Raw genomic sequence first — 27222 nt, forward strand, 5'->3', positions numbered from 1 at the left:
TCTATGCCTAAACTAAAAAGTGTTGACGCTGATTATATTATTATGATTTCAGAAAATCAACATTCATTAATTGGTTAAGCACCCCCTGTTGGTCGTCTATAGGTATGTCTATGAATATCGATTGCCGACAAGTTGCGACGTCTTCACTTCAAGACTAACTACTCTAGCACGCAGCCTATTAATATGCAGGCAGCCTAGCAGTAGACTTGATTTCAAGTCATAGATTGCGGTTATTTCTCTGCATGATTTGCTATCACCCGCTCTAACGCGCAAATCTCATGTCGAAGGCTAATGACGGAGGGCGCTGTTTCAGCAAATAATGTATCAGCTGAAAACCACAATCGCAGATTTGGAAACCAAGTCTAGTAGTACGTAGAGCGATGGATGGGTGGATGGATTGAGCTAGTAGCAACGCATCCCGTGTTTTTAATAGTCTAGTTGGTGCGTGTCCCACATCACACAGCAGACTACACTGCCAATCAACACAGGGGACGAGTGTGTGAACAGCATCAAAATTGCTGGTGGAACCACGGATCGGAGGAAAAAAGAGAGATACATATACTAGCAGTCATTTCAGTACATCAAGATCAGATGATGATGCTCTCGTTCTATTTCCCTTCCTCTGTGTTCTAACAACATTACCATCACTGCAGCACTAGTGCAAGCATCAGCATCACCACTCGGCTGTGTGTGCTCATTATGAATTGGTTCGCTTCATCAATCCCGATGACAGGTAAGTTTATGAATATTGTTGTTTACCCTGTGAACGAGGCACGTTGTGCTATTTTACTATTGCCACTGCAGTGTCACGACCGTGCACTGGATTTCCATTGAGCTGCCCGCATGACAGCCATGATTGTTCGTAAACACGAGACCACAATGTATACTCTGTGTTTCCTCCCTGAATTTGTTAACACCAACATTATAATCTTATAGATTTGGTTGAGTTGTTTCTATCCTTTATTTTAGAAGTTAGATTGGATAACTTTCCGTATGGCGCCACCACTTTTTCACTCATTTTTACAAAAAGGGATATATCAATCAGGTAAATTAGATACTATATTATTTTATTTCGAATGAAAAAGTGGTGGCGCCATACGGAAACTTTTCCGTTAGATTATAAGATAAAAAGGAGCTGTTTAATTATTCCCATCAAAGTAAACATTTCGAAACGTATATCGCCCCGATTGAATGGTTCAGCTACGAACACAGCGTAACCCCCCCCCCCCCCAAAAAAAAAAAAAAAAAAAAATCATGTAGTTATTTCAATAAGGCTTTTCAGTGAAATTTTGTCAGAAACTGGAAGATGTCAAAAAACCCTGTCTTTTTACTCTTAGCTTTTTTTTCTCTAAAGGAATAAAACAGTTGATTTTAACAAAAATCTTGTTTTATGTGTGCATGTTTGTTTTCTGTAATATGTAGTCCTACGCTACATGTGTAAACTATTTTTAAGGAGTAATTGTACCGAGATACATTGTATTGTTTTTAAATTGTAAACTAGTAATTTAGCCCCTGGGCTGCAGCTACTTTGTTTATATAAACCTGAAGTACATGTAGGCCTATAGCAAATAGAGCGTAGCAAATTTAAAACTTTGGCATAGGAAGACTCTTATGAGCCTAATAATACAGGAACTAAAACCTTAACAACAGATTCCCTAGGTTGTAATAATGACAGGAGGGAGATTGTTCCACATCATTGAGCATCTATACTGAAAGCTTTTTGACTCAATACTCAGTTTGCAATTGATTAATAAAAGTAAATGAGTAGATAGAAGTATTCAATATTAACAAAAAGATTCTTAGTTCGAATCTGTTCAACTTGACTAAACATTTTTATTGAAATGATGAAGAGCTATTTTTCCCAAATCCTCCGCTCACAACTTCTGCCTGTTGTGCAGAGTGTATGCTCGAGTGCTCGTGGAGTGCATTGGTTGAACTTGCTAAACGAATTGGGACACACTTGTGCGCAATAGAGTTCGGTGCTCTGCCGAATTGTCAGCTGCATCTGCTGGGAGAGCAAGAGCGTGCGCAGTCTGCAAATTTGCGCTCTATTTGAACTGTAGCTCAAATGGATGATTCTGATAAACTGCCTGCAATCTGAAGGTTGTGCAAACTTTGTAGATTGTGCATGCGTGATGGCAATGCATTGTCATTGTTTTGAAAAAAAAAAATCCCAATGCGATGAATTTTGGCCCCAATGCGTGAGAAATGTTTTTCGGCGCACAAGACTGTGAGGCAGACGGACCTCTAATGCGTGAGACTTGGAAGGTCTTCTCAAAGACTTTCTATTTCCAACGGCCCTGACATGTATGTAGGAGACTGTGTCGCGTCACGTAAGGGCATGGTTGGCGTGTGCGTAAAGTGCTCGCCTCTAACCAAGGTGACCCTGTCCGATTCCTGGCCAGGGCCGTATGTGAGTTGAGTTGTGCGTTGGTTCTCTGCTGTGCCACGAGGGTTTTCCAGACCATCTGGTTTTCCTCCCTCGGGAAAAATCAAACACTTTCGATCTTGGCTGTGCTCCGTGGTCATAATGGGTTGATGTTGCTGGCAGCCAAAGGTGCCCTTGCATGCCTGCTTCTCAAACACATTGTAGCCGCGTCCATTGCAATTCAGCTCTTAGCTGCGAATAAGGACGATTAGCCCCCAAATTATTAGTATAAGCTGAGCAGGTAATCCCTCACAGGTTGTGCAAGTCTGTCGGATACATTGTACATGTACTGCACGTACATGTATTAGGTACAATGTAACCTTTGCACTTTTCAAACTTCTGATGCCTTTGAACACATAAGTGACAGTTCTCCACCTGCAAATCACTCTTTTACATCCTTCATTGACTGCCTCTATGCAGTCAATGGTTTCTTCAAATCGTCATCTCTCCTCGAGGACCATGGCAACAGAGAAGGTGTGAGATCCACAATGATCATTTGGCCTACCTGGAGAAGGTGTGAGATCCATGGTGATCATTTGGCCTACCTGGAGAAGGTGTGAGGTCCACAGTGATCATTTGGCCTACCTGGAGTTGGTGTGAGATCCACAATGATCATTTGACCTACCTGGAGAAGGTGTGAGATCGGCAGTGATCATTTGGCCTACCTGGAGAAGGTGTGAGATCCACAGTGATCATTTGGCCTACGTGTACCTATTGAAGGTGTGAGATCCACAGTGATCATTTGGCCTACATGGAGAAGGTGTGAGATCCATAGTGATCTTTTGGCCTACCTGGAGAAGGTGTGAGATCCACAGTGATCATTTGGCCTACCTGGAGAAGGTGTGAGATCCACAGTGATCATTTGGCCTACCTGGAGAAGGTGTGAGATCCACAGTGATCATTTTGCCTACCTGGAGTTGGTGGGAGATCCACAATGATCATTTGGCCTACCTGGAGAAGGTGTGAGATCCACAGTGATCATTTGGCCTACCTGGAGAAGGTGTGAGATCCACTGTTATTATTTGGCCTACATGGAAAAGGTGTGAGATCTACAGTGATCATTTGGCCTTCCTGGAGAAGGTGTGAGATCCACAGTGATCATTTGGCCTACGTGTACCTGGAGAAGGTGTGAGATCCACAGTGATCATTTTGCCTACCTGGAGTTGGTGTGAGATCCACAATGATCATTTGGCCTACCTGGAGAAGGTGTGAGATCCACAGTGATCATTTTGCCTACCTGGAGAAGGTGTGAGATCCACAGTTATTATTTGGCCTACGTGGAAAAGGTGTGAAATCCACGGTGATCATTTGGCCTTCCTGGAGAAGGTGTGAGATCCACAGTGATCATTTGGCCTACCTGGAGAAGGTGTGGGATCCACAGTGATCATTTGGCCTACCTGGAGAAGGTGTGAGATCCACAGTCATCATTTGGCCTACCTGGAGAAGGTGTGGGATCCACAGTGATCATTTTGCCTACCTGGAGAAGGTGTGAGATCCACAGTGATCATTTGGTCAACCTGTAGAAGGTGTGAGATCCACAGTGATCATTTTGCCTACCTGGAGAAGGTGTGGGATCCACAGTTATCATTTGGCCTACCTGGAGAAGGTGTGAGATCCGCAGTGATCATTTGGCCTACCTGGAGAAAGTGTGAGATCCACAGTGATCATTTGGCTAACCTGGAGAAGGTGTGAGATCCACAGTGATCATTTTGGCCTACTTGGAGAAGGTGTGAGATCCACAGTGATCATTTGGCCTACATGTACCTGGGGAAGTTGTGAGATCCACAGTGATCATTTGGCCTACATGTCCCTGGGGAAGGTGTGAGATCCACAGTGATCATTTTGGCCTACCTGGAGAAGGTGTGAGATCCACAGTGATCATTTGGCCTACATGTACCTGGAGAAGTTGTGAGATCCACAGTGATCATTTGGCCTACATGTCCCTGGGGAAGGTGTGAGATCCACAGTGATCATTTTGGCCTACCTGGAGAAGGTGTGAGATCCACAGTGATCATTTGGCCTACCTGGGGAAGGTGTGAGATCCACAGTGATCATTTGGCCTACCCGGAGAAGGTGTGAGATCCACAGTGATCATTTGGCCTACCTGGAGAAGTTGTGAGATCCATAGTGATCATTTGGCCTACCTGGAGAAGTTGTGAGATCCATAGTGATCATTTGGCCTACATGTACCTGGGGAAGGTGTGAGATCCACAGTGATCATTTGTTTCGATTGTAAGAATCCCTCATGTAGATCAAAAGTAATGATTTTTTGAATTAATAAACTTTGAATATTCATAACTCAAGAATTGATGACGTCATCATGACGTAACTCACAAGGTTTCTTCTCCTAATACAACTAACTATGTGTGAAGTTTCAAGTTCATACGGGTTTTGGAAAGGCGCTTTTGTTAGCGGACAAGCTACGCTGAGAAGAAGAAGAAGAAGAACTAGATATAGTGTTTGTAGAAACAAACACTAGGTGTTCGGCTATTGTTGGGTCAGTGTTTGAATCAATGAAAAAAAGTGTTGTTGATAGCTCGTCAAATTGCAAAGAAATCAAAACCAAACAGTTTTCTCGATGTGCAATTATTTTATGGTAAAGCATCAAAAATTGTACATTTCAACCTAAAAGCCTTTAAATAATGCCCTTTCAAAGCATTTAACAGGCACTTCCGGTTTAAAAAGGTCAAAAGGTCAAGAGAAGGTCACCAACATACCCATTTTTGTGAAGTACGTGAGGCCCTTTCATATGATGTATAGATTGTCAAAATAGCTTTTGTGGTCGAGGAAATGTGAACTGATGAATAATGACGACTGGAGAAGAGACTAACTAATCGGAAGGGAAATGTTTGTTGAAAATGCCTTGAAAACAGACTACGTACATAAAGCCCTTTCATATGATGTAGATTGTCAAACTAGCTTTTGTGGTTGAGGGCATAGGAACTTATGCATGATGACGACTGGAGACGAGACTAACACACCGGAAGGGAAATGTTTGTTGAAAACGCCTTGAAAACAGACTACGTACTTAAAGCCCTTTCATATGATGTATAGATTGTCAAAATAGCTTTTGTGGTCGAGGAAATGTGAACTGATGAATAATGACAACTGGAGAAGAGACTAACTAACCGGAAGGGAAATGTTTGTTGAAAATGCCTTGAAAACAGACTACGTACGTAAAGCCCTTTCATATGATGTAGATTGTCAAAATAGCTTTTGTGGTTGGAGCCTTATGCATAATGACGACTGAAGAAGAGACTAACTAACCGGAAAATAAATGTTAGTTGAAAACGCCTTGAAAATAGACTAAAAACGAAGCTATTTATAGGTTGGAGCCTTATGCATAATGACGACTGAAGAAGAGACTAACTAACCGGAAAATAAATGTTAGTTGAAAACGCCTTGAAAATAGACTAAAAACAAAGCTATTTATATGAGAATAACAAATAAAATATAAAAATATATAATACAAAATTTGGTCGCCAATTGGTCTCCCATCCAAGTACTGACCAAGCCCGATTTTGCATAACTTCAGTGATCGGACGGGAACCGGTGTTATCAACGCAGTACGGTCATAGATAATGTACAATAAATTCGATTTGAACCAGAAGACAAGGTCAAAAGGTTAAACGCCTTGAACAAAGACTATTCTACATGAAGCTTTTTCGCTTTATGGATGATCACTGGAGCGTGACACTCCCGCATAGCTAATACACTACACGTTGTGTGTATACCTAAGTGTAATGTTTATGCACATACCAACGGGGGATTCACGTTGTTCTTTAGACGTGAATTTTGAAATTTTCAACCTCTCTTTTGAGCCGGAAGACAAATTCAAAAAGGGGTCATGTCTGTGAGGCGTTTACGGAGTTTTTAATGCCCTTTCCGATGATGTATTGATTGTAAAAATCCCTCATGTAGATCAAAAGTTATGATTTTTTGAAATAATAAACGTTTATTTAGCGTAATTCGACACTCGATGACGTCATCATGACGTCACTATGTGTGAAGTTTGAAGTTTTGGAAGTGTGCATTTGTTAGCGGACAATCGACAGGCATAAGAAGAAGAAGAAGAAGAAGAAGAAGAAGTAAAAAAAAAAAAAAAAAAAAAAAAAAACAAGAGGTGTTTCGGACTTGAGTTCGAACACCTAAGAAGTATGAAGAAAAACAAAAATAAGAGGTGTTCCGGGCTGTTGCCCCGAACACCTCATTACAGCGTCTTAAAGACACTTGACACTATTGGTAACTGTCAAAGACCAGTCTTCTCACTTGCTTTGTCTCAACGGACGCATAAAATAACACACCTGTGAAAATTTGAGCTCATTCTGTCATCGAAGATGCGAGAGAATAATGAAAGAAAAAACACCCTTGTCACACGAATTTGTGTGTTTTCAGATGCTTGATTTCGAGACCTCGAATTCTAAATCTGAGGTCTCAAAGTCAAATTCATGGAAAGTTACTTCTTTCTCGAAACTACTCCATTTCAGAGGGAGTCGCTTCTCACAATGTTTTATGCTACCAACCTCTCCCCATTACTTATTACCAAGTCGGGTTTTATGCTAATAATTATTTTGAGTAATTACCAAAAGTGTCCACTGCCTTTACGGCCTAATTGAAACATTGGGTAGGTTGGTAGTATCATGGAGGAAGGAAGAGAAGGAGCTTGAACGACCCGCAAAACCACAGAGTAACAAAAGAATACCTTGACAATGCCCCTGTCTGACCAGTGGAAAAAGATAGGAGACCTCCAGCTGGCCGATTAACGAGCAGGATTAGATCTCTTTGTACAGAACGTGCGGTACCGCCGCTCTGCACAGTTGCCTTCGTGTAAAGTTGGATCATTGGATACAAGAATTGTGAATTTACACGTTTTCATTTATCGTTTGTGGTGTTTCACGGAAACATCATGGCATATTTTTTACATTTTTTGTGACTTTCGGCTCACTAGCAGTGGTTCAAAATTTGGGTGTTAGCAAATGAGGGTGGTTGGTATTGAATTGTGTTTTTCGATTTGGTGGGCACAAGTGTGGGCACAATTTTTTGTTTTTTTCTGTATTATATCCATACGACATACGACACCATAGTTGAGTGAAGAACCAAGTGCGCACGCGCAAACTCACATATGCCAGGTCGCCCATGTTGTATAAGGTATGTGGGTGATTACGAGGTGTCGTTAAACGACCGCGTGCCACAGGTTTGACTTTTGAAGTCCCTTCGTTCGAGCTCCTTCTCCTTCTTCCTCATTGGGAGAAACGGCTCCCTCTGAAGTAATGTAGTTTTCGAGAAAGAAGTAGTTTGTCACGAATTTGATTTCGAGACCTTGGAATTAGAATTTGAGGTCTCAAAATTAAGCAACTGAAAGCACACAACGTTGTTTGACAAGGGTGTTTTTTTCTTTCATTATTATCTTGTGCGCTTCGACGACCAATTGAGTTCAAATTATACGGGTTTGTTATTTTATGCATGTTGAGATACATCAAGTTAGGTGACTGGTCTTTGACAATTACAAAAAGTGTCCAGTGTCTTTTTAAAGCATATTGTAGGCATCCCAAGTCTTACTGCCACTATGCAGTCCTGAACTGCAGTAACAGTGCAGTCAACATTCTTGTCCTGGTTTGATTTATATATACATCATCAGCAAATGTATGAACATCTGGTATAATACATGTATGGCTTTGTTTGTAATGTAGAGTCTGGCATGGTTGCAAGATCAATTCCTGCTCCAGTCGTTTTACCTTTGTTAATTGATTAATTACAAGTTACCCATTCAGTTTCCCCTTGTTTACTTTTAAAATGTATATAATTTAGGTGTATCAATAGTGTAGACCTATCGGCAAAATCTAAGTGTATTCAAAATTTTCTGAAAAGGGTCATCCCAACTGCTAATTGTAGGGTTGGCTAGAACACTGAATGAAGTTGTTTGCTCTTTGAGCCAACAAATGGGCAGAAAGGTTGAAACAAGCGTGTTTGTGAGCCCATCTAGGGATCAAAGATTACCAGCCTACAATGATTGGATTATTCTCGTTTGTTGAAACCCCTACTCATTTCAGACTAATTATCATCACATTTTCTCGCTCAGATCATAAACTTGGGAAAATTGCTGATGGAACAAGGTTATTCACAAAAAGCCTTTTGATACAAACTGATAAGGACTTTCACTGTGACAGGTGGAATGTTCTATTTCCATTTTCAAAAAGAAATAACCCCCAAACAAATTATTAGATTATCAAGAAAGTCTCAGACTGCATCAGAGAACAAGATCAATTTCAAGCTTTTCCAAAGGTCCTGGAGCAAGCGCTGGTCCCCAGCTTCATCCTAGAGCAGGTTCATCCTAGAGCAGGGTACAAAATTAAGAAAAATAGCTGGTTGCCCGAGGGCAACCATGAGCTGAAACTCAGGTTGACTGAAAGAAAGTTTGGTTGCCCCAAAAATGATTTTCATGAAGCTATAAAGGTTCATTGTAGAGCTCTATAAATTGTTGTTAATGCTCTCCCAATCGAAGTGTATACACATGTAGTTGTTAATGTCCGGTGAGTTTAACTTTAAAAACATTATTTGTATGTGGATTTATTTATTTACTTAATGTGTTTATTTAGTTTATTCATTTATTTACAGTGTGTCTGTTTTAGTTTGGCTTATGAATTGGTATGTGGCTCATAATTACTTTATTCACAAGTTGATCAAACTTTGACACTTCCAAAAACCCTTTTTCACAGACATCGTCGAGCTTGATTGTTGGTCATAGCCATAGTCTGTGGAACCAGTGATCTTGAGGGAACCACACACATGCACGAACACACAGCGTGTTGTTCTTGTAGAAATATTCATTATTATTATTATTATTATTATTATTATTATTATTATTTGTTTGGCCACTTCACAAAGAACAATAACAATGCATAATACATGTAATTGCAAATAAGATTATAGTTATAGGACAAAAATAAAATAAATATGTTGAACAAAACTCCAAGTAGGCATAGACATGCTTAATAATTGCAACTAAAGCACTGGTCCTGAATGAAGAAGACTGACAAATAAGGTTTGGATACAACAAGGAACATGTAAAGAATAGATGAGAGATGGGGGTGATTGGAAAAAGACAGAAAATAGAATTGGAGAGGGAACAGCAGGGAACTAGGAACAGAGACAACCCATTTCAAGCTGCCCAGGATTAACAAAAGAGTACTTAAACCCTGTGACCCCTCAATCCAAACTTGATCATCATAGTAGTTGGGGAATCTCATTGGGTCAAAATACAAAAAACCCTCATTGATAAAAAAAGTGTATTTACTGCGTGCCGTTCGTTTTGTTCCAACCTTCATAGAATTGTCAACTTTAGACCTGTGATGGACAATGTACAACAATAATCTCTTACAATAATGCGCGATCGACTCAATTATTGAGTCTTGGACACAAGATTGCATTTATCAACTGACAGAATGTGAAGTCAGGTTGCCTTTCCAAAAGAAATTCGCGCAAAATATCATTAAAAAATACAAGAAACAGCTATCTTCTGGGTGGGTGCCAGCCTTTGTACTGTAATGCCAGGGTGTAGTATAAATATGGGATCGACAATGTGTTGCTGATCCCTAGTAATTTTCAAGTTTTTTTGTGGGGCGCAAAATATTTAATGTTGGCTTCCAGAAGTGAAATCAACAGATCAGTATGATTTGCCTAATTTTACTAATTTTTTGGGGGGTAACCCAATCTAGATACACCATTTAACCAATAGTATACTAGGCGCTACAGAGCGTAGTTGGGGCACACGTGAGAATTTTTGTAGCACGAAGTGAACTAACTAGGGAAGCGTTACTTTCACAAAGTGACCTATCTCGTTTACGTATTGGTTTGTACACAGCACTCTGCAGGCAAAACTTGAATTTTCTTTTTCACAAAGTGACCTGTTTAGGAATTAATTACTTTTAAAAATAGTTTTAGGAGTGAAAACACTTTGACAGTTCTGTATGAAGAAATCATTAAGGAAATAAAAGGGTAGCGATGAGTTCTTAAGTGGCAGGGTCGTGGCCGTCTGTGTGATGAAGGATTTATGGCACGGCCACAACCCAGCAAGGTTTTAAACGCAGTTTAAGAAGACTCACTACTCTTTTATTCCCATTCATTATGCCTTGAAAATTTTTGTTAAAAGGTTTAATAAAGTAAGAAAGACAGTAAAACTTATCCGTTTTCTAACATCCTTGAGCTCTGTACGTACGTGTGTTGCATTTTTATGACTGGAGACAGTTTTCGGATATTTGTGCATGTACAGCAGTTAAACTTGTGCAATACTTTTTACGTTTTTCCTTTCACTCACAGCGCGGCCAACTCACCAGAATCGCGCCCGCATCGCCCATAATGAGAAACGGCTTGCACTAGTACAGGCGCATAAGTATCCATAACAACCGGTTATAAACAGCTCTATTATCAATCATTTAAACACCCCCACGTGACGTGCTCTCCACCAATAGGAATAGCGGAACTTTCTTAGGTATTTATGAATATATAACAGCTTCATATTCGACATTTTATCATTAAGAAAGTAAGCAGAAGCCGAAACATCAGTTTGAAAAGTTGTGCAACTTCAATAAGGATCTTCTCCGTACGAGCGGAGAATTGTGGCCCGCACCATTATTTGGTTGCCTGGGCATCTGTTAATTTGCCCCCTGTAGAGGATTTACCTAAGGCAATTGAACATGGCTAATGGCTTCCATTATTGGTAAATGCATCTATAGGTTTTCATATTTTGACACACACTATTTGTTTTTTTATCCTTGTCTTTAGCACTTTGGTTCTTGTGAGTATTTATAATCGTGAAGAATCAGCCCAGATGAATAAGCATAAGATGTCAAGTCCTACCAAGCAAACAGCTAGTAGAAGACTGCCTCCTCTTCCATCACATAAACGTGGTCAGGCTCCAACCAGTAGTCCACATAGCAAAGGACATTCTGTATATTTAGGACCAAGCAACCAAAAGGCAGATGGAAAGTATGCGCATGTTCAAGGACATTATGGTTATGGTCTTTCTCGCCCAAACCAGGAACGCATGGTAGTAACAGGTCAGTATTATAAATTCATAAATGTGATATCATTTTTTGCACCATAACAATTTGACACATTTGTAAAATGTTGTTCTTTGCTTGGTGTTGTGCTGTGCTGAAATGTACTGTCCTTTGGTCTGTATAGACCTTATTATGCACATGACGTCATTTCAGTAGGGCGCCCTCACCTAGAGGTCAAAAGGAGGTTGTTCATTGGCCAATTCTGTGGGCCGCGCGTACAAATCTGTGCTTTTTTATTGTTTCGTCACCGTTTTTCCACTAAGATGGCCGCTGGATGACGTCAATGCATAAGGTCTATTGTGGTCTGAAAGGTTCTGTGCTTTGCATGTTGTGCTTTTGGATAATGTGACTTAGTAAGAAGATGTGCTTTGAACAGTGTGGTGTGCAAATGCCATGCTGCAAGTTGTGTTTTGTAGGGTGTTGTGCTGTGCCGGGTGTGTGCTGTGCAGGGTGTTGTGCTGTGCAGGGTGTTGTGCTGTGCAGGGTGTTGTGCTGTGCCTGGTGTTGTGCTGTGCCGGGTGTGTGCTGTGCCGGGTGTTGTGTTTTGCAGGGTGTTGTGTTTGGCAGGTCGATGTGCTTTGTGTTATGCTCTGCTGTGTCTTAGATTTTATAGATTAATATGATGGGATTAGGGGCTTAAACAATGAGCAGAGTCCATTTTATGCACACAGTTATCAACTGCAGCAACCCTTACTATGCCCATAATGACCACACATGTTACACAACCCTTACTATGCCCATAATGACCTCACATGTTACACAACCCTTACTATGCCCATAATGACCACACATGTTACACAACCCTTACTATGCCTATAATGACCTCACATGTTACACAACCCTTACTATGCCCATAATGACCTCACATGTTACACAACCCTTACTATGCCCATAATGACCTCACATGTTACACAACCCTTACTATGCCCATAATGACCACACATGTTACACAACCCTTACTATGCCCATAATGACCTCACATGTTACACAACCCTTACTATGCCCATAATGACCACACATGTTACACAACCCTTACTATGCCCATAATGACCTCACATGTTACACAACCCTTACTATGCCCATAATGACCTCACATGTTACACAGATGGCTGCTGCAGTTGATAACTGTGTGCATAAAATGGACTCTGCTCATTTGTGGTCATTATGGGCATAGTAAGGGTTGTGCTATGGTGTACGGTACCAGAAAAACCACTGATTTCAAATTTTGAGATTTAAAATATTAGTTACCACATTAAAAAAAATTCCACCACGTGATTAAAATTATGAAGAGTTTTTAAAAAGAAAATCTTACGGTAAATTAAAGCTATCCAGCTCACTTTCTGTAAAACATATACACATGTGGCATGGTTGGCTTGTGCGTAAAGCGCTCGCCTCTCACCAAGGTGACCCCAGTTCGATTCCCGGTCGGGGCCATGTGTGTTGAGTTGTGCGTTGGTTCTCTGCTGTGCCACAAGGGTTTTCCAGACTATCCGGTTTTCCTCCCTTTTTCTGCATCTTATGCAAGCTCTAATCACAGCTTGTAATAAAAAGTGTTGTCTAAGTAGAAACAGGCTTGTGGTACTGGTAGGTCTTGTCATATCAAAAGGTTTTGTTTCTATTATATATGGAGGGGGGGGGGTCAGACTTCCAAAAATTTTGCCTGTTCTACATGTATATATAGATACTAAACACAAATGAAGCAAAACAATGCAAGGTTTTACATTTTACTGATAGTTGTTTCTCTCCAACTAACGCTTGTCCTTTCATGCCTTTATGTACATGTATCACATACAACTTTTGTTTAGCGCATAATTTTTGGTTGTCATGGTGCAGGTCAGTCCTCAACTCTGAGTAATGGCACATCTACATCTAGTCGTCATCGTGGCATACCCTTGCATCATTCATTCAGTGAATCTAATGACATACCAGGTACATTATTATTGATAGACTGGTTATGTTAACTTGTCCTCAAGCCAACTTGAATCCTTGCTGCTGATTGGTTGACAGCTGTTGGATGAATTCCTTATAATCCCACTTCTATGAAAATATCCTACTGGAATCATAGTAATCGCGTACTGAATGCAATCTGTGCTTGTACACATGTTTGCAACTACTTCAGTTTGCTTTTTAAACATGGTTGTCAAATTATAGACTTCATTTTTACAGTAGTCCTCAAGACTAACTTTAAACCCTTTCAGTAATAACTTTGAAATATATTTTTAAAATGTGCAAATGATAAAAATGCCTAAATTATGTTTGATCATTTAGAAAATTGAAACACAAAAAGAATGGATTATGTTATTATATTGTTTGTTTGCAAGTTGACTTGAGGATGCAAAGCTAGAGAAAGTCTGTAGCCTTCTTACATCCTATGTACATACAGACCGAGAACTGAGTCTTTTTATTTTGTATTTCATTTGCACAATAATGATCAATAATGATCATTATGATATTAAACATCAGGCTGCTTTGTATTTGCTTCCACCGTCTGTATATTCAAACAACACCTATAAGTACACATTTTGTCTGTGGTTTACTAAGAGTAGCACATTTTAGTTCTTGTCATCAGTTAGTGTCTCTTGTATTCTATGCTTCTTGTTTGTATAATTTACATGTGTATGATGGCAAATAACTAGTGTATAGTATTAATTTTGGTTCCCCGAGTCCTGTGAAAAAATATCACAGGCATGTTACTCGGGTGGGATTCGAACCCACTACCCTTGCAATTCTAGAGCAGTGTCTTACCAGCTAGACTAACGAGGTTGCCCGGTAGCTAGAGGCAGTTCGAGTTGGTAAGACACTGCTCTAGATTGCAAGGGTCGTGGGTTCGAATCCCACCCGAGTAACATGCCTGTGATATTTTTTCACAGGACTCGGGAAAGTATTGAGTATACATTGCTAACACATCGGTGTATGGGTAAAAAAAAACCGTAATATTCTTTATCCCCGATGCAAATTTAACATCTCTTATAGTGATAGTAGTAATCATAAACAACAATAATAACAATTAATAATCGAGATGGACACATTACCAGATTCATTGTATAATATGGTTGCAGACATTGAGTATTTGCCGTTTGAAAGACCAATCGTAACGTTAGGAATCTATGTCCATGAACTACAAAGTTGGTAAAATGTGGAAAAAACTGCTCTAATATTTAACAGTAAAGTTGATTTAAATCCCTTTGTTGTTCATTTGTTTATCTATTTGCTTCATGCTTGATTACATTTTTCAGATCACCTTCTTCATGAGCAAGTACGCAGTTACTTAAATGAGAATCCTGCATTTCTTGAGGACTATATATTGAGTCGTGTTGATTATGATACATTGGAGAGGTGGACTAATCAAGTCAGATTACACAAACACAAAGTAACCTACAGTAGAACATTGTCCAGAGAGAACTCGGGCAAGAGTTGCTCAAGCCATGGCACAGGTAAGTCATTGTTTTATACATCAAATAGTTCACAAGTGGTGAGTGGTAAGTGGGCCAACAAATATGTATAATAAGCAGAGGGCTTTTTTCTTTCCCATGTGTTATTTACACTGTACATTATGATGTTTTGCTTGGAACCAATGGTTCTTTAGAGTTAGTCCTTACATGGTGTTACCACAAACCTTTACATATCGTAATTCCACAAAGCAAAGTTTCAAGTCCGTACTTATAAATATACTTTATAAAAGCACCTTGTTGACAGCTTCTTGATGATGAAGATTCCTTGAGCATGTATTGTGCTCGAGTGTGGAGGAAGTATGGTCATCTGAAGGCAAGGAGTAGTCAATACATTGTCAATATTTTATGTTTTCTTAAATTTAATTTTTTCTCGGCTGAAGAGCTGTGTATTGATTTACCATTTGCTGAAGTCGGCAAATGGGATCTTACTATATGGATGTAATTTCCTGTTTCACATTGAGGAGTCCATATCACCTGCCATCCCATTTCCTTATGTCATGCTCATATGCCTTCTAATCTAAGGCTTTTTCCTTTGGACTTCCTTCTACAATATAATGTGTGCCTTGTTATTGTTTGTAGGTCCCCCAACACCAAAGCTTCACCACTGGAAGGTAAGAGTCAATGTTTGTTCTATTTGCTAGGCACATTGGGTAGCAGGATTTGCAATGTCATGATTGGTGAGAATGCAGAGAGTCTTTAGCCTCAAAAAGCCAAATGGGGAAAGACATTTAGGTTGATGCAGTCATATTTAATTCAAAAGCGTGATATTATCCCTAGAGGCAGTTATATATGTTTGGGACACCTCACTGTTTCATTGAGAAAAACTAATAATTAAGAATAGTAATTGGAAATCTAGTTTAACTTTGAAACGGTTTAAAACTAATACTTTTTTCAAGGCAAAAGTCCCAAAAAAACATTCATGTTAAAAGTGGCGTAATTAATTTAGTCCAATGGGGATAATAATAGTCCCTTTTTCGCTGACAAAAAAATAAAATAAATAACATTATTAAACAAAAAATATTTACTGTCAAATAAAGAATGCTTTTGAGATTGTAAATGGACAGTTTATGAAACTCTTAAAATGCACTGAATACATTGAATGAATTTCATCTGATTTCAGCTGAGTGAAATTGCTAATAAGAGGGGCCTCCCTACCTGTACATGTATAGCATGGTATCAGCAACACACAACAAATTGTGCACACTCACTGCACACACAGCAGCAGTGTGGCACACAGTCATAAACAAATACCCACACATTGATTTATGTTGTTATGGTGATAGTAACTAAGAGAGTAGAATGGCCTTATTGGCATTAAAGGGAGATGTTAACATATTGATGCGTGTCTACATGTACCTAAAGGAGTAGTTCAACACACACACAACAAGCAAAACAAAGCAAATAAAACAAAATTGGGCATTGTCTGTGCCTACATTGTCTGTGTATCTTCTTATTTTGTATACCACTGGAGTGCATGGTATTGCAATTAACAATGAATTGTACAAAGACATAGTCTTGGTGTCTTCATAATGCTGAATATACTTTCTCATTGCAAAATTTCCCACAACAAAAAATGTACAATGTAAATTAAACAATACATTTCAACTTGTCTTTTGAATAAAAAACCCAGCACTAAACGTATGTGTGCATGAGTTACTTCCCATTTATCATGAATAGCAGTTGTCCATCATGCATCACAAGAAAAAGCAAAAACAATTAGACCTATGTTCATTAGTGTATTCTAAAATTTTAAAATAACAAATAAGAGTTATCTTTATCTGCCCAATAATTGTATATGATGTGAACGAATGAACAAATTAAGGTGTCAAGATGTTACTCCATCATGCAGAGAGATATAAAAACCGTATGACCTTAACAATGAAGAGAAGATTTCACAAAGATAACGAACTAAATTCCTCAAGTTTTATAATATAGTCTACAGTAAGTTTATTTAGGTATTAGGGTGGATCCATGATTTTACAAAATAACAAGTGATTCGTGATCACTTTCTGACAATAGATCATGTATACCATGTGCATAAACACTTGAAATTATGTGCTCACCAATCAAGAGTAAACAAAATCAAAAACACTGTATACATGATGATATGTGAAATGGTCAATGTCATTGTTACCTGCATAGACCTACAGCTTAATACTCTTAGTGGCTGCTCATCATTAGCTCTCTTGGCAATGACCCACTTTACCTATTTCAGTTGCCATGGTTTCTTATGACGTACATATTTTAAGGAGATGAATTTTTGTTATTATCATTCAAATTGTTGCTATGGAAACAGTGCCTGTTATATCTGTGTACAATGTAAGATGGACATGTGTAATATTGCAATATACCATTGTTCATTTAGCTGCACACTGTCTTTGCTTAATTCAGGTGGTTGTCATGGTTGTATGTTGAAACTGTACAAGATACACAAAATAAGACATGTTTTTATCATTAAATACATGTGTACACAAATATCATTAAATAATCATCTGGATTGTTGAAGATTAAGTATTAAAAGATTTATTTTTACAACAAACAACAATATCCAAAATTATGTATGTTACTTATAATTTAGTAGTTACGTTTCACTTCAAGCTAGGAGCTTCTTCATTAATGTATGTAACATCATTTAACTGATGTAATATACATAACAAATCAATTGTTTTGTGGGGGGTTAATTTACAATAATGAACGATTTCCATTTTAGATTCTTATTAATTATCAAGTTTTGGATACTACTCCAAACTTGGTGTGTGGATTGGTCATAGGATCCCCCAGAAGCATTGTTTTAGACCCCTAACACACTCTAGGTCAAAGGTCAAGATCGATAAAACAAAAGAAATGTTGTGCAAGTGATAACTCAACAAGTACTTGGCATATCTACGCCAAACTTGGTTTGTGGATTGGTCTTGGCTTCCCCAAGAAATCTATTATTGTTTTGGCTCAGGGATGTTATGTCTTTTAAATGTCAAGTTCGACTATAGCTAAAACAAAAGAAATATTGTCCAACTGATAACTTAAGAATCATGAGAGCCATTCCAAGAGTTTTTTTATCCAACAAACTGCATCTCTTTGGAACTCCTTGCCTGGTTCATGTTTCCCTTCATCATACAATCTAGACTGTTTTAAGTGGAATATCAATCACTGATCAATGAAAATCAATACTCAGTCATTTATTTCACAACAATTCTTCCACTCCTACTTTGTTTTCTCATATCTTATATAGAAAGGTGTTCATCATCGCGACAGAAAAAAGTTAGTGCATGAGTTAACCCAAGATTTACAGCATTATGCCAGCCGTGTTCGGATTCTGCATGAAATGGCTGAATGTATTGCATCTCAAATACAGGCTGATGGGTTTACTCTCTACCTTGTCACCCAAAATGCAACGGTAAGTACAAATGTAGTGTATGTATACTGGTTTGACACCAAGCATCAACAATGTTTTAATGACAAGTGTACACTCACATGAACCAAGAGCTTGTTAATTTTTCCAGCTTGTTTCCATCACAGTGGATCTTGATTTGGATGATCACTGATCTACACATTTGTTTTTGCATTCCGAAAGATTGTTTATTTCTAAGGTGTATTTATGAGATGGCTGAGTCCACTGTTAACTGAAATAAACTATGCTTTAAAATGTGTGGTTCTGACAAATATTCCTTATTTTTATTTGTTCCCAATATAATTAAGAAAAACGTGTTACCAATAAGTATTATAAAGGTTAGGCTTCTTTATTTTGGCACTTTGTTATGTAGTTAAAGCCTAACGGTCTGATTTAACCATGTTAACTGATCAAAATTCCTATCAATATGTTTGTTTGAATGGGTGTAGTCCTATGGGAAACGTTTTTATTAGATTTGCTTTTGTGTGACTATGTACGTAGTACCTGCCTGTGCAAGCCATACAGTGATGACACATCCCAAGGCCTGTTATTATCTGACCTTGTTATTGTTCCCGGTGTATGCAAAAGAAGATTTTCATCTCTGTGTTCAAATCTGTCAGAGTGGTGGATAAATTCAGATTTATTATTACAAAATCTGTCGGAGCCTGAGGGCCTGATCTTTAGGCTGTACACCGCTTTCACAAAATGTACTTGATGGGATGACAGCTGGTAGGGTGAAGGTATTTAGGTTGAACTTTGAATCTTATTCGTCTTTTTGAACACTGACATCTAGAAAGTGTGTATCAGTGGTTTATTAGATTGTGAACTTGATTAATGTAGTATTGACTTACTGCATGTTGCCACATTTAAAAGACACTGGACACTATTGGTAATTGTCAAAGACTTCACAGTTGGTGTACATATGTATCTCAACATATGCATAAAATAACAAACCTGTGAAAATTTGAGCTCAATGGGTCGTCAAAGTTGTGAGATAATAATGAAAGAAAAAAACACCCTTATCACACGAAGTTGTGTGAGATGCTTGATTTCGAGACCTCAAACTCGAGACCTCAAATTCTAAATGTGAGGTCTCAAAATTAAATTTGTGGAAAATTACTTCTTTCTCAAAAACTACGTCTCTTCAGAGGGAGCCGTTTCTCACAATGTTTATACTAGAAACCTCTCCCCACCACTCGTAATCAAGTAAGGTTTTATGATAATAATTTGTTTAACTAATATCCAATAGTGTCCACTGCTTTTAATGGTCCTGAGAAAGAAATGTACGTGGTTTATGAGGCTTGCTTTCTTCATCGTAAACATGGTGAAGAATGTTGGTGTACAACAAAGAGAACACAACAAAAGTCACAAACATGGTTGTGTTTGGGCCCTGGTTCTGAATACCTGAATGTTTGTGAGATTGATACATTGTACAGTTTCATTTATTTATTTATTTATTTAATTTTGTTTTATTTAGGAACTGTATGAATACAATCCGGAACATGATGGGTAAGTGAATTGTCTGACAAGTATTTACATGCGATTATGACACAACAACCCCTTTAGAAAGGAATTTCATAAGGTATTTTTTGCAGAGCCTGTTGTTCCTTTTTGTACGGGTGAAGCAAAGCATACATGTAGCATGGTAGGTGCAGAATGCGTTTATCCCTATACGTATCATAGAGGTAAATATGGGAATAAAACTTCTTTTTTTTGGGGGGGGGGGGGATGATGTGCATTATTTTGGACTGTTATCAGCTGTTTTTGTTCATTGTACATGTATCATTGGGAACCCCAAACATCCTGAAGCAGTTACATGTATGCATCACCTGTGTGTCATGTAGACCCAAAGTGTAAAAACTTGGGGCGCCATTCTTTTATGTTTTAGTTTAAATTTGTGTATTTTTTGAAAGCTTACCTTAAAGTGTATTTACTGTACTGTATGCAGACAGGAACCTAGTGTGACGTGGCCAATTGGTATAGGCAAATCTTTAGCAGGCTATGTGGCTCATTCTGCACTCTCCATCAATACTTCAGAGATGTATACGGTATGTATCAAAATTGAAAGAATAGTAAAATTGGATTTTTGTAGTATTCTTTCTAATGTAATTAATTTGGAGTGGGTCGTGATTTCTGAATGAAATGGAGGTTACAATAATCATAATGTTCCTGGAAAACTAAGGTAATTAAGTTGAGTTGAGCCATTATGTTTAGGTAGGATTTGAAACTTTGCATGGTGGAAATACGATATAGTAAGGTAAGTGGTAACACCATGTAATGACTATCTCTAATGAGTTTGGGTGGTTCTGAAAAGAACCATTGGTTTCAACTCAACGTTTTAATCAGTACGCTCTGAACGTCTTCTGGAGAAAGCTGGACTCTGATGCTGCATGCTGCTTATAAGTACTGTGGAGGTGGATTAGCTTGGTGATGCACGAAGGCGGGAAAAAGACACGGGAAATGGAGCTCAATGATGCTTGGTAAAACTGGATCCTGCTCTGGAGCCTTGGGGTAGTGTAGTGGGAGTGTGTGCTCACTGAACTGTGTCAGTAGGATCAAGCACAGGGGATAGTGAGGGTGTGGGGCCTAGGGGACTGAGGGTATACATGACCCAAAGCAAAGAGAGGGACAGTGAGGGTGTGGGGCCTAGGGGACTGGGGGTATAGATGACCCAAAGCAAAGAGAGGGACAGTGAGGGAGTGGGGCCTAGGGGACTGGGGGTATAGATGACCCAAAGCAAAGAGATTGACAGTGAGGGAGTGGGGACTAGGGGACTGAGGGTGGGGAGTGTGTGCTCACTAAACGGTGTCAGTAGGAACAAGCACAGGGGATAGTGAGGGTGTGGGCACTGGGGGTATAGATGACCCAAAGCAAAGAGATTGACAGTGAGGGTGTGGGGCCTAGGGGACTGAGGGTGGGGAGTGTGTGCTCACTGAACGGTGTCAGTAAGATCAAGCACGGGATAGTTAGGGTGTGGGGCCTAGGGGACTGGGGGTATAGATGACCCAAAGCAAAGAGAGGGACAGTGAGGGAGTGGGGCCTAGGGGACTGAGGGTATACATGACCCAAAGCAAAGAGAGGGACAGTGAGGGAGTGGGGCCTAGGGGACTGAGGGTATACATGACCCAAAGCAAAGAGAGGGACAGTGAGGGTGTGGGGACTAGGGGACTGAGGGTGGGGAGTGTGTGCTCACTGAACGGTGTCAGTAGGAACAAGCACAGGGGATAGTGAGGGTGTGGGCACTGGGGGTAAGATGACCCAAAGCAAAGAGATTGACAGTGAGGGTGTGGGGCCTAGGGGACTGAGGGCGGGGAGTGTGTGGGGAGTGTGTGCTCACTGAAGGGTGTCAGTAGGAACAAGCACAGGGGATAGTGTGGGGACTGGGGGTATAGATGACCCAAAGCAAATAGAGGGACAGTGAGGGTGTGGGGCCTAGGGGACTGGGGGTATAGATGACCCAAAGCAAAGAGAGGGACAGTGAGGGAGTGGGGCCTAGGGGACTGAGGGTATACATGACCCAAAGCAAAGAGAGGGACAGTGAGGGAGTGGGGCCTAGGGGACTGAGGGTATACATGACCCAAAGCAAAGAGAGGGACAGTGAGGGTGTGGGGACTAGGGGACTGAGGGTATAGATGACCCAAAGCAAAGAGAGGGACAGTGAGGGAGTGGGGCCTAGGGGACTGAGGGTATACATGACCCAAAGCAAAGAGAGGGACAGTGAGGGTGTGGGGCCTAGGGGACTGGGTGTATAGATGACCCAAAGCAAAGAGAGGGACAGTGAGGGTGTGGGGACTAGGGGACTGAGGGTGGGGAGTGTGTGCTCACTGAACGGTGTCAGTAGGAACAAGCACAGGGGATAGTGAGGGTGTGGGGACTGGGGGTATAGATGACCCAAAGCAAAGAGATTGACAGTGAGGGAGTGGGGCCTAGGGGACTGGGGGTATAGATGACCCAAAGCAAAGAGATTGACAGTGAGGGAGTGGGGACTAGGGGACTGAGGGTGGGGAGTGTGTGCTCACTGAAGGGTGTCGGTAGGAACAAGCACAGGGGATAGTGAGGGTGTGGGGACTGGGGGTATAGATGACCCAAAGCAAAGAGATTGACAGTGAGGGTGTGGGGCCTAGGGGACTGAGGGCAGGGAGTGTGTGGGGAGTGTGTGCTCACTGAAGGGTGTCAGTAGGAACAAGCACAGGGGATAGTGTGGGGACTGGGGGTATAGATGACCCAAAGCAAAGAGAGGGATAGTGAGGGTGTGGGGCCTAGGGGACTGAGGGCGGGAAGTGTGTGGGGAGTGTGTGCTCACTGAAGAGTGTCAGTAGGAACAAGCACAGGGGATAGTGAGGGTGTGGGGACTGGGGGTATAGATGACCCAAAGCAAAGAGATCGACAGTGAGGGAGTGGGGACTAGGGGACTGAGGGTGGGGAGTGTGTGCTCACTGAAGAGTGTCAGTAGGAACAAGCACAGGGGATAGTGAGGGTGTGGGGACTGGGGGTATAGATGACCCAAAGCAAAGAGATTGACAGTGAGGGAGTGGGGACTAGGGGACTGAGGGTGGGGAGTGTGTGCTCACTGAAGGGTGTCAGTAGGAACAAGCACAGGGGATAGTGAGGGTGTGGGGACTGGGGGTATAGATGACCCAAAGCAAAGAGATTGACAGTGAGGGTGTGGGGCCTAGGGGACTGAGGGCAGGGAGTGTGTGGGGAGTGTGTGCTCACTGAAGGGTGTCAGTAGGAACAAGGACAGGGGATAGTGTGGGGACTGGGGGTATAGATGACCCAAAGCAAAGAGAGGGATAGTGAGGGTGTGGGGCCTAGGGGACTGAGGGCGGGAAGTGTGTGGGGAGTGTGTGCTCACTGAAGAGTGTCAGTAGGAACAAGCACAGGGGATAGTGAGGGTGTGGGGACTGGGGGTATAGATGACCCAAAGCAAAGAGATTGACAGTGAGGGAGTGGGGACTAGGGGACTGAGGGTGGGGAGTGTGTGCTCACTGAAGGGTGTCAGTAGGAACAAGCACAGGGGATAGTGAGGGTGTGGGGACTGGGGGTATAGATGACCCAAAGCAAAGAGATTGACAGTGAGGGTGTGGGGCCTAGGGGACTGAGGGCGGGTAGTGTGTGGGGAGTGTGTGCTCACTGAAGGGTGTCAGTAGGAACAAGCACAGGGGATAGTGTGGGGACTGGGGGTATAGATGACCCAAAGCAAAGAGAGGGACAGTGAGGGTGTGGGGCCTAGGGGACTGGGGGTATAGATGACCCAAAGCAAAGAGAGGGACAGTGAGGGAGTGGGGCCTAGGGGACTGAGGGTATACATTAGATGACCCAAAGCAGTAGTGGGGGGGCTAATACTAAGTTGAGGGGTTTGGGCCTAGGGAGTGACCGTGGATATAGAAGATCCATTGGTCGGGAGGAGGGGGAGCCAGATGTCACTAATGTAGAAGCCGATGTCTTGGGGTACGGTGTCATGCTTATGAATCTCAATGGCCTCTCTGATGTGCCATGCCTGGATTGGAGCGATGATTTCTGCTGCTTCCCAGTCAACTTGGTGGTCAGTGATGTGGGAATGGTTGACGATGGCTGATTTGTCGAAGTCTCCCCTCCTTCAGTGTGCTCAGTGTTCCTTAAGTCTAGTGGGAAGGTTAAGTCAGGTTTCCCCGATGTAAACCTTGCCACATTTGCATGACCCCTCCACCCGTGCAAGAGTCTACCGCATTCCATGTGGATCTGGCAAGGTTTATGTCAGGGAAACGGGATGTGAAACTATCGGTTCTTTTCAGAACCACCCCAACTCATTAGAGATAGTCATTACATGGTGTTTCCGCAAACCTTTCTATACCATTATGTTTGTGCCTCTTTATTATCACTGCATTATACTACAGAATTAATACATTTGCGTTATATGCACAATGCTTATCACATGTAACAATTAGAAACTAAGCCACTTGAACATGTTTTACAGACTGAATACCCAGAGGGTATTGTAGCAGACAACGTAGCTGCATCTGCTGTACTTGCACTCCCAATACTGCAAGCCAATGACGATGTAATAGGTAAGTAAACCACTAACTGTTTGAGGTGTTTTAAAGGGAAGGTACACGTTTGGTAATTACTCAAAACAAACATTAACTTAAAAACTTACTTGGTAACGAGCATTGGAGAGCTGTTGATAGTATAAACCGTTGTGGGAAACAACTCCCTCTAAGGTAACGTACATGTAGTTTTTGAGAAAGAGGTAATTTTTCACTTAAATATTAAAAGACTTCTAGCTAGAAGTCTTTTATTCCTACTTGAAAGCACACAAATACTCTCAACAAGGGTGTTTTTCTTTCATCATTTTCTTGCAACTTCGATGACCAATTGTTGTTGTACATGTAGGCTTGTTATTTTATGGTTATGATGGGATACACCAAGTGAAAAGACTGGTCTTTGACAATTATCAAACACGTACAGTGCCTTTTAGTGAGTACCTCTTGTTATTGTTCTGCATTGATTGTCTTTCTTCTCCTTCATGTCCTTCTACTTCTCCTCTTTTCTTCTCCTTCCTCTCCTTCTTTTCTTCCCTGAAACCTTTTAAACAGGATAACTCAATAATAATCAGAACTGAACCTAAAAACTCTTTGGACAATTGAACCTCAATATGAACACAGCACAGTTGTCCAGTTACATCCAATCAAATTTTAACGTCAACCTTTATGTCATTGAAAATCTTGTCCAAATCTAATTAAATGAGTCGCACAATTGACTTTAATTTGACCATCATCCGAAAGTTAAAGGAAAAAGCCTTGATTTTAACTCTGTTGTCAATATGAGATGGAGTTTGAACACGTTTTTAGAGCTTGAAAACCAAATTGCTAATGACCTATTTCAAAATAGTTGACGTTATAAATATGGATCATTCAATATTATTTCTAATAAAGCACATAGCTCTTGCCATTTTCTACAATCTTTTTTTAATTCCCGTTAGTGCTTGTCCCCTACATCCCTCACTATGGACTGACGATGGGGGAAAGTTCTCCTTCTTCATTTCCATCATCAAGTACCATCCATTGAATTTTAAAGCCTTGTTAAATACTCGTTTTTTTTTCTTCAAAGTTACAACAATAGTTGTTTATTCTTTTTTGCTTTGAAACCTTTGTGAAAGGCTCTTTATAAATATTATCATTGTTTTTGTTATTAATGTATTTGCAGTTTCCTTTGATGACAAGTAGTGTGTTAATTTTCTTTTTCAGAATTTCGTGAAAAAAATTTCATCATCAAGTTTTCCCGGTTTAATAATAATAATAAATAAAAAAAATGCTTAATTAAATTGTGAAACCAATACAAAATCGACCTTTGCATGATCGGATATTATGATAACCAAAAGGTTCCATTTTCCACATGATGCGATCAGAATAGCATATGTTACAATTTTTTGGAAAGACCATTGTTTTACTCTGTCACTGTTGAATTAAGTCAGTAATGAAACTAAGTTAAATCTTGAAAGTCAGCAGACATTTGAACTCAAAGATAAAGATGGAACCTGATCAATGATGCCATGATGACACTTATCAAGTGCAAATCATAATATTTCAAAGTTTCAAAAGCTGAAGAATTGCTGACCATTATGGGAATGAGTTTGAGACCCTTAACTCAGAATTTTACATCCTTTTTAATGAGTGACTTGTTTCCATTTGATCTACATGAGTCACTCGTCGTAGTTATTGGCCTAAATGCAGAGCACTAGTCTACTTGTAATATTGCGCAACAATGTCACGTAAATTTCACGCATGCAACGACTGGAAAAGCAATACGCTTTTATTTTTTTAACCATCTATACATTATTGTCTTTGATTCTTCATCACTACATGTAAATATATAAGAGTCCCTGCCTGTAAGAATGTACCAAATTAGTGGGGGGGGGGGTGTGATTCATGGGTTCGCAGATCTTCTTCCAAAAAATTAGAGTGATACACCATCATACCAAACGAATAAATCCAAAATTTTAGTTTGCTGACGCTTTCGGTTTTGGAGTTACCAGTTATCAAAGTTTGGGCCAAAAAGCCCTCAAGAAACGAATACATGTAGTACATTCCCTGTAAACACAAAAACGTGCGCCAAGGTCATCCAAAGACGACAAATTTTACAGATCAAAAGTTCACAATACATGCCTATACTTATGCATTGCTGTGGCAACCGATCTTGAAAAGGCTCTGAAGTTGGCTCTTGACAGAAATATAAAAAACACCCATATTCTTTGTAACCTTTGACCTTGGCAACAGTTACCAACCAACATTAAACTAACACCATTTGTAAAAACAAGTCCAGTCTATATCTTGACCAAAATTCATTCTTGAGACCTATCCCCTTCATGGTTTGCCAACATTTTGAAATTGGGGGATATTTCTCACTTTCGGTTGCCACAGCAATGCATAAGTATAGGCATGTATTGTGAACTTTTGATCTGTAATATTTGTTAGCGCCACTCAAATCCCATTTGGTTTTTGCTTTTTATGTGTTGCTGAGAATCTATATAATCATAAAACACAGACAACTTAATGGGATCATATTGGCGCGTGGATTTCTAGATGACGCAAAATCGCCAGAAATAGGCAGTAGTGTAGTTTCATATGACCTTTGACCTTTAATATATTGGTGGGCCAACATGATCCCAATTATTTTTCAATTGAAATCTGTTTAGGAACACTCAACTTAACCAAATACAAGAAAACATTGATGGGATCTTGTTGGCATAGATACTTACAGTGATGAAAAAAGTGAATGTTGTGCCAATTTAGGCCAAAATGTGTGGAATGACAATACAATGAAAATTTTCAAAAAATCTTTTTACATGCAAGTTGCAGAGATCCCAAGATTCTTTTTTCATTTGTCATTAGATGAAAACTGTTCCAATACCCAGTT

At 40.2% G+C, this 27222-nt stretch overlaps 1 protein-coding gene across 6 annotated transcripts in view; it reads left to right on the forward strand.

The window, feature by feature from the left end:
- The first annotated feature begins 373 nt into the window (after nucleotides 1-373).
- LOC117304383 (probable 3',5'-cyclic phosphodiesterase pde-5) overlaps nucleotides 374-27222 on the forward strand; it is a 60183-nt gene continuing 33334 nt past the window's right edge. For 5 of the 6 annotated variants that reach the window (XM_033788800.1, XM_033788801.1, XM_033788802.1 and 2 more), the window contains exons 1-9: nucleotides 374-733; nucleotides 11210-11484; nucleotides 13321-13416; nucleotides 14724-14921; nucleotides 15519-15550; nucleotides 18169-18333; nucleotides 19805-19836; nucleotides 20276-20375; nucleotides 24284-24374. In XM_033788800.1, the coding sequence (XP_033644691.1) occupies nucleotides 11256-11484; nucleotides 13321-13416; nucleotides 14724-14921; nucleotides 15519-15550; nucleotides 18169-18333; nucleotides 19805-19836; nucleotides 20276-20375; nucleotides 24284-24374 (943 nt within the window). In that variant the 5' untranslated portion in view covers nucleotides 374-733; nucleotides 11210-11255. The remainder of the gene's footprint in view (nucleotides 734-11209; nucleotides 11485-13320; nucleotides 13417-14723; nucleotides 14922-15518; nucleotides 15551-18168; nucleotides 18334-19804; nucleotides 19837-20275; nucleotides 20376-24283; nucleotides 24375-27222) is intronic. The other variant, XM_033788803.1, reaches the window with a different exon arrangement.

The sequence above is a fragment of the Asterias rubens genome, chromosome 21 (genome assembly GCF_902459465.1).
Source record: "Asterias rubens chromosome 21, eAstRub1.3, whole genome shotgun sequence".
NCBI lineage: Eukaryota > Metazoa > Echinodermata > Asteroidea > Forcipulatida > Asteriidae > Asterias > Asterias rubens.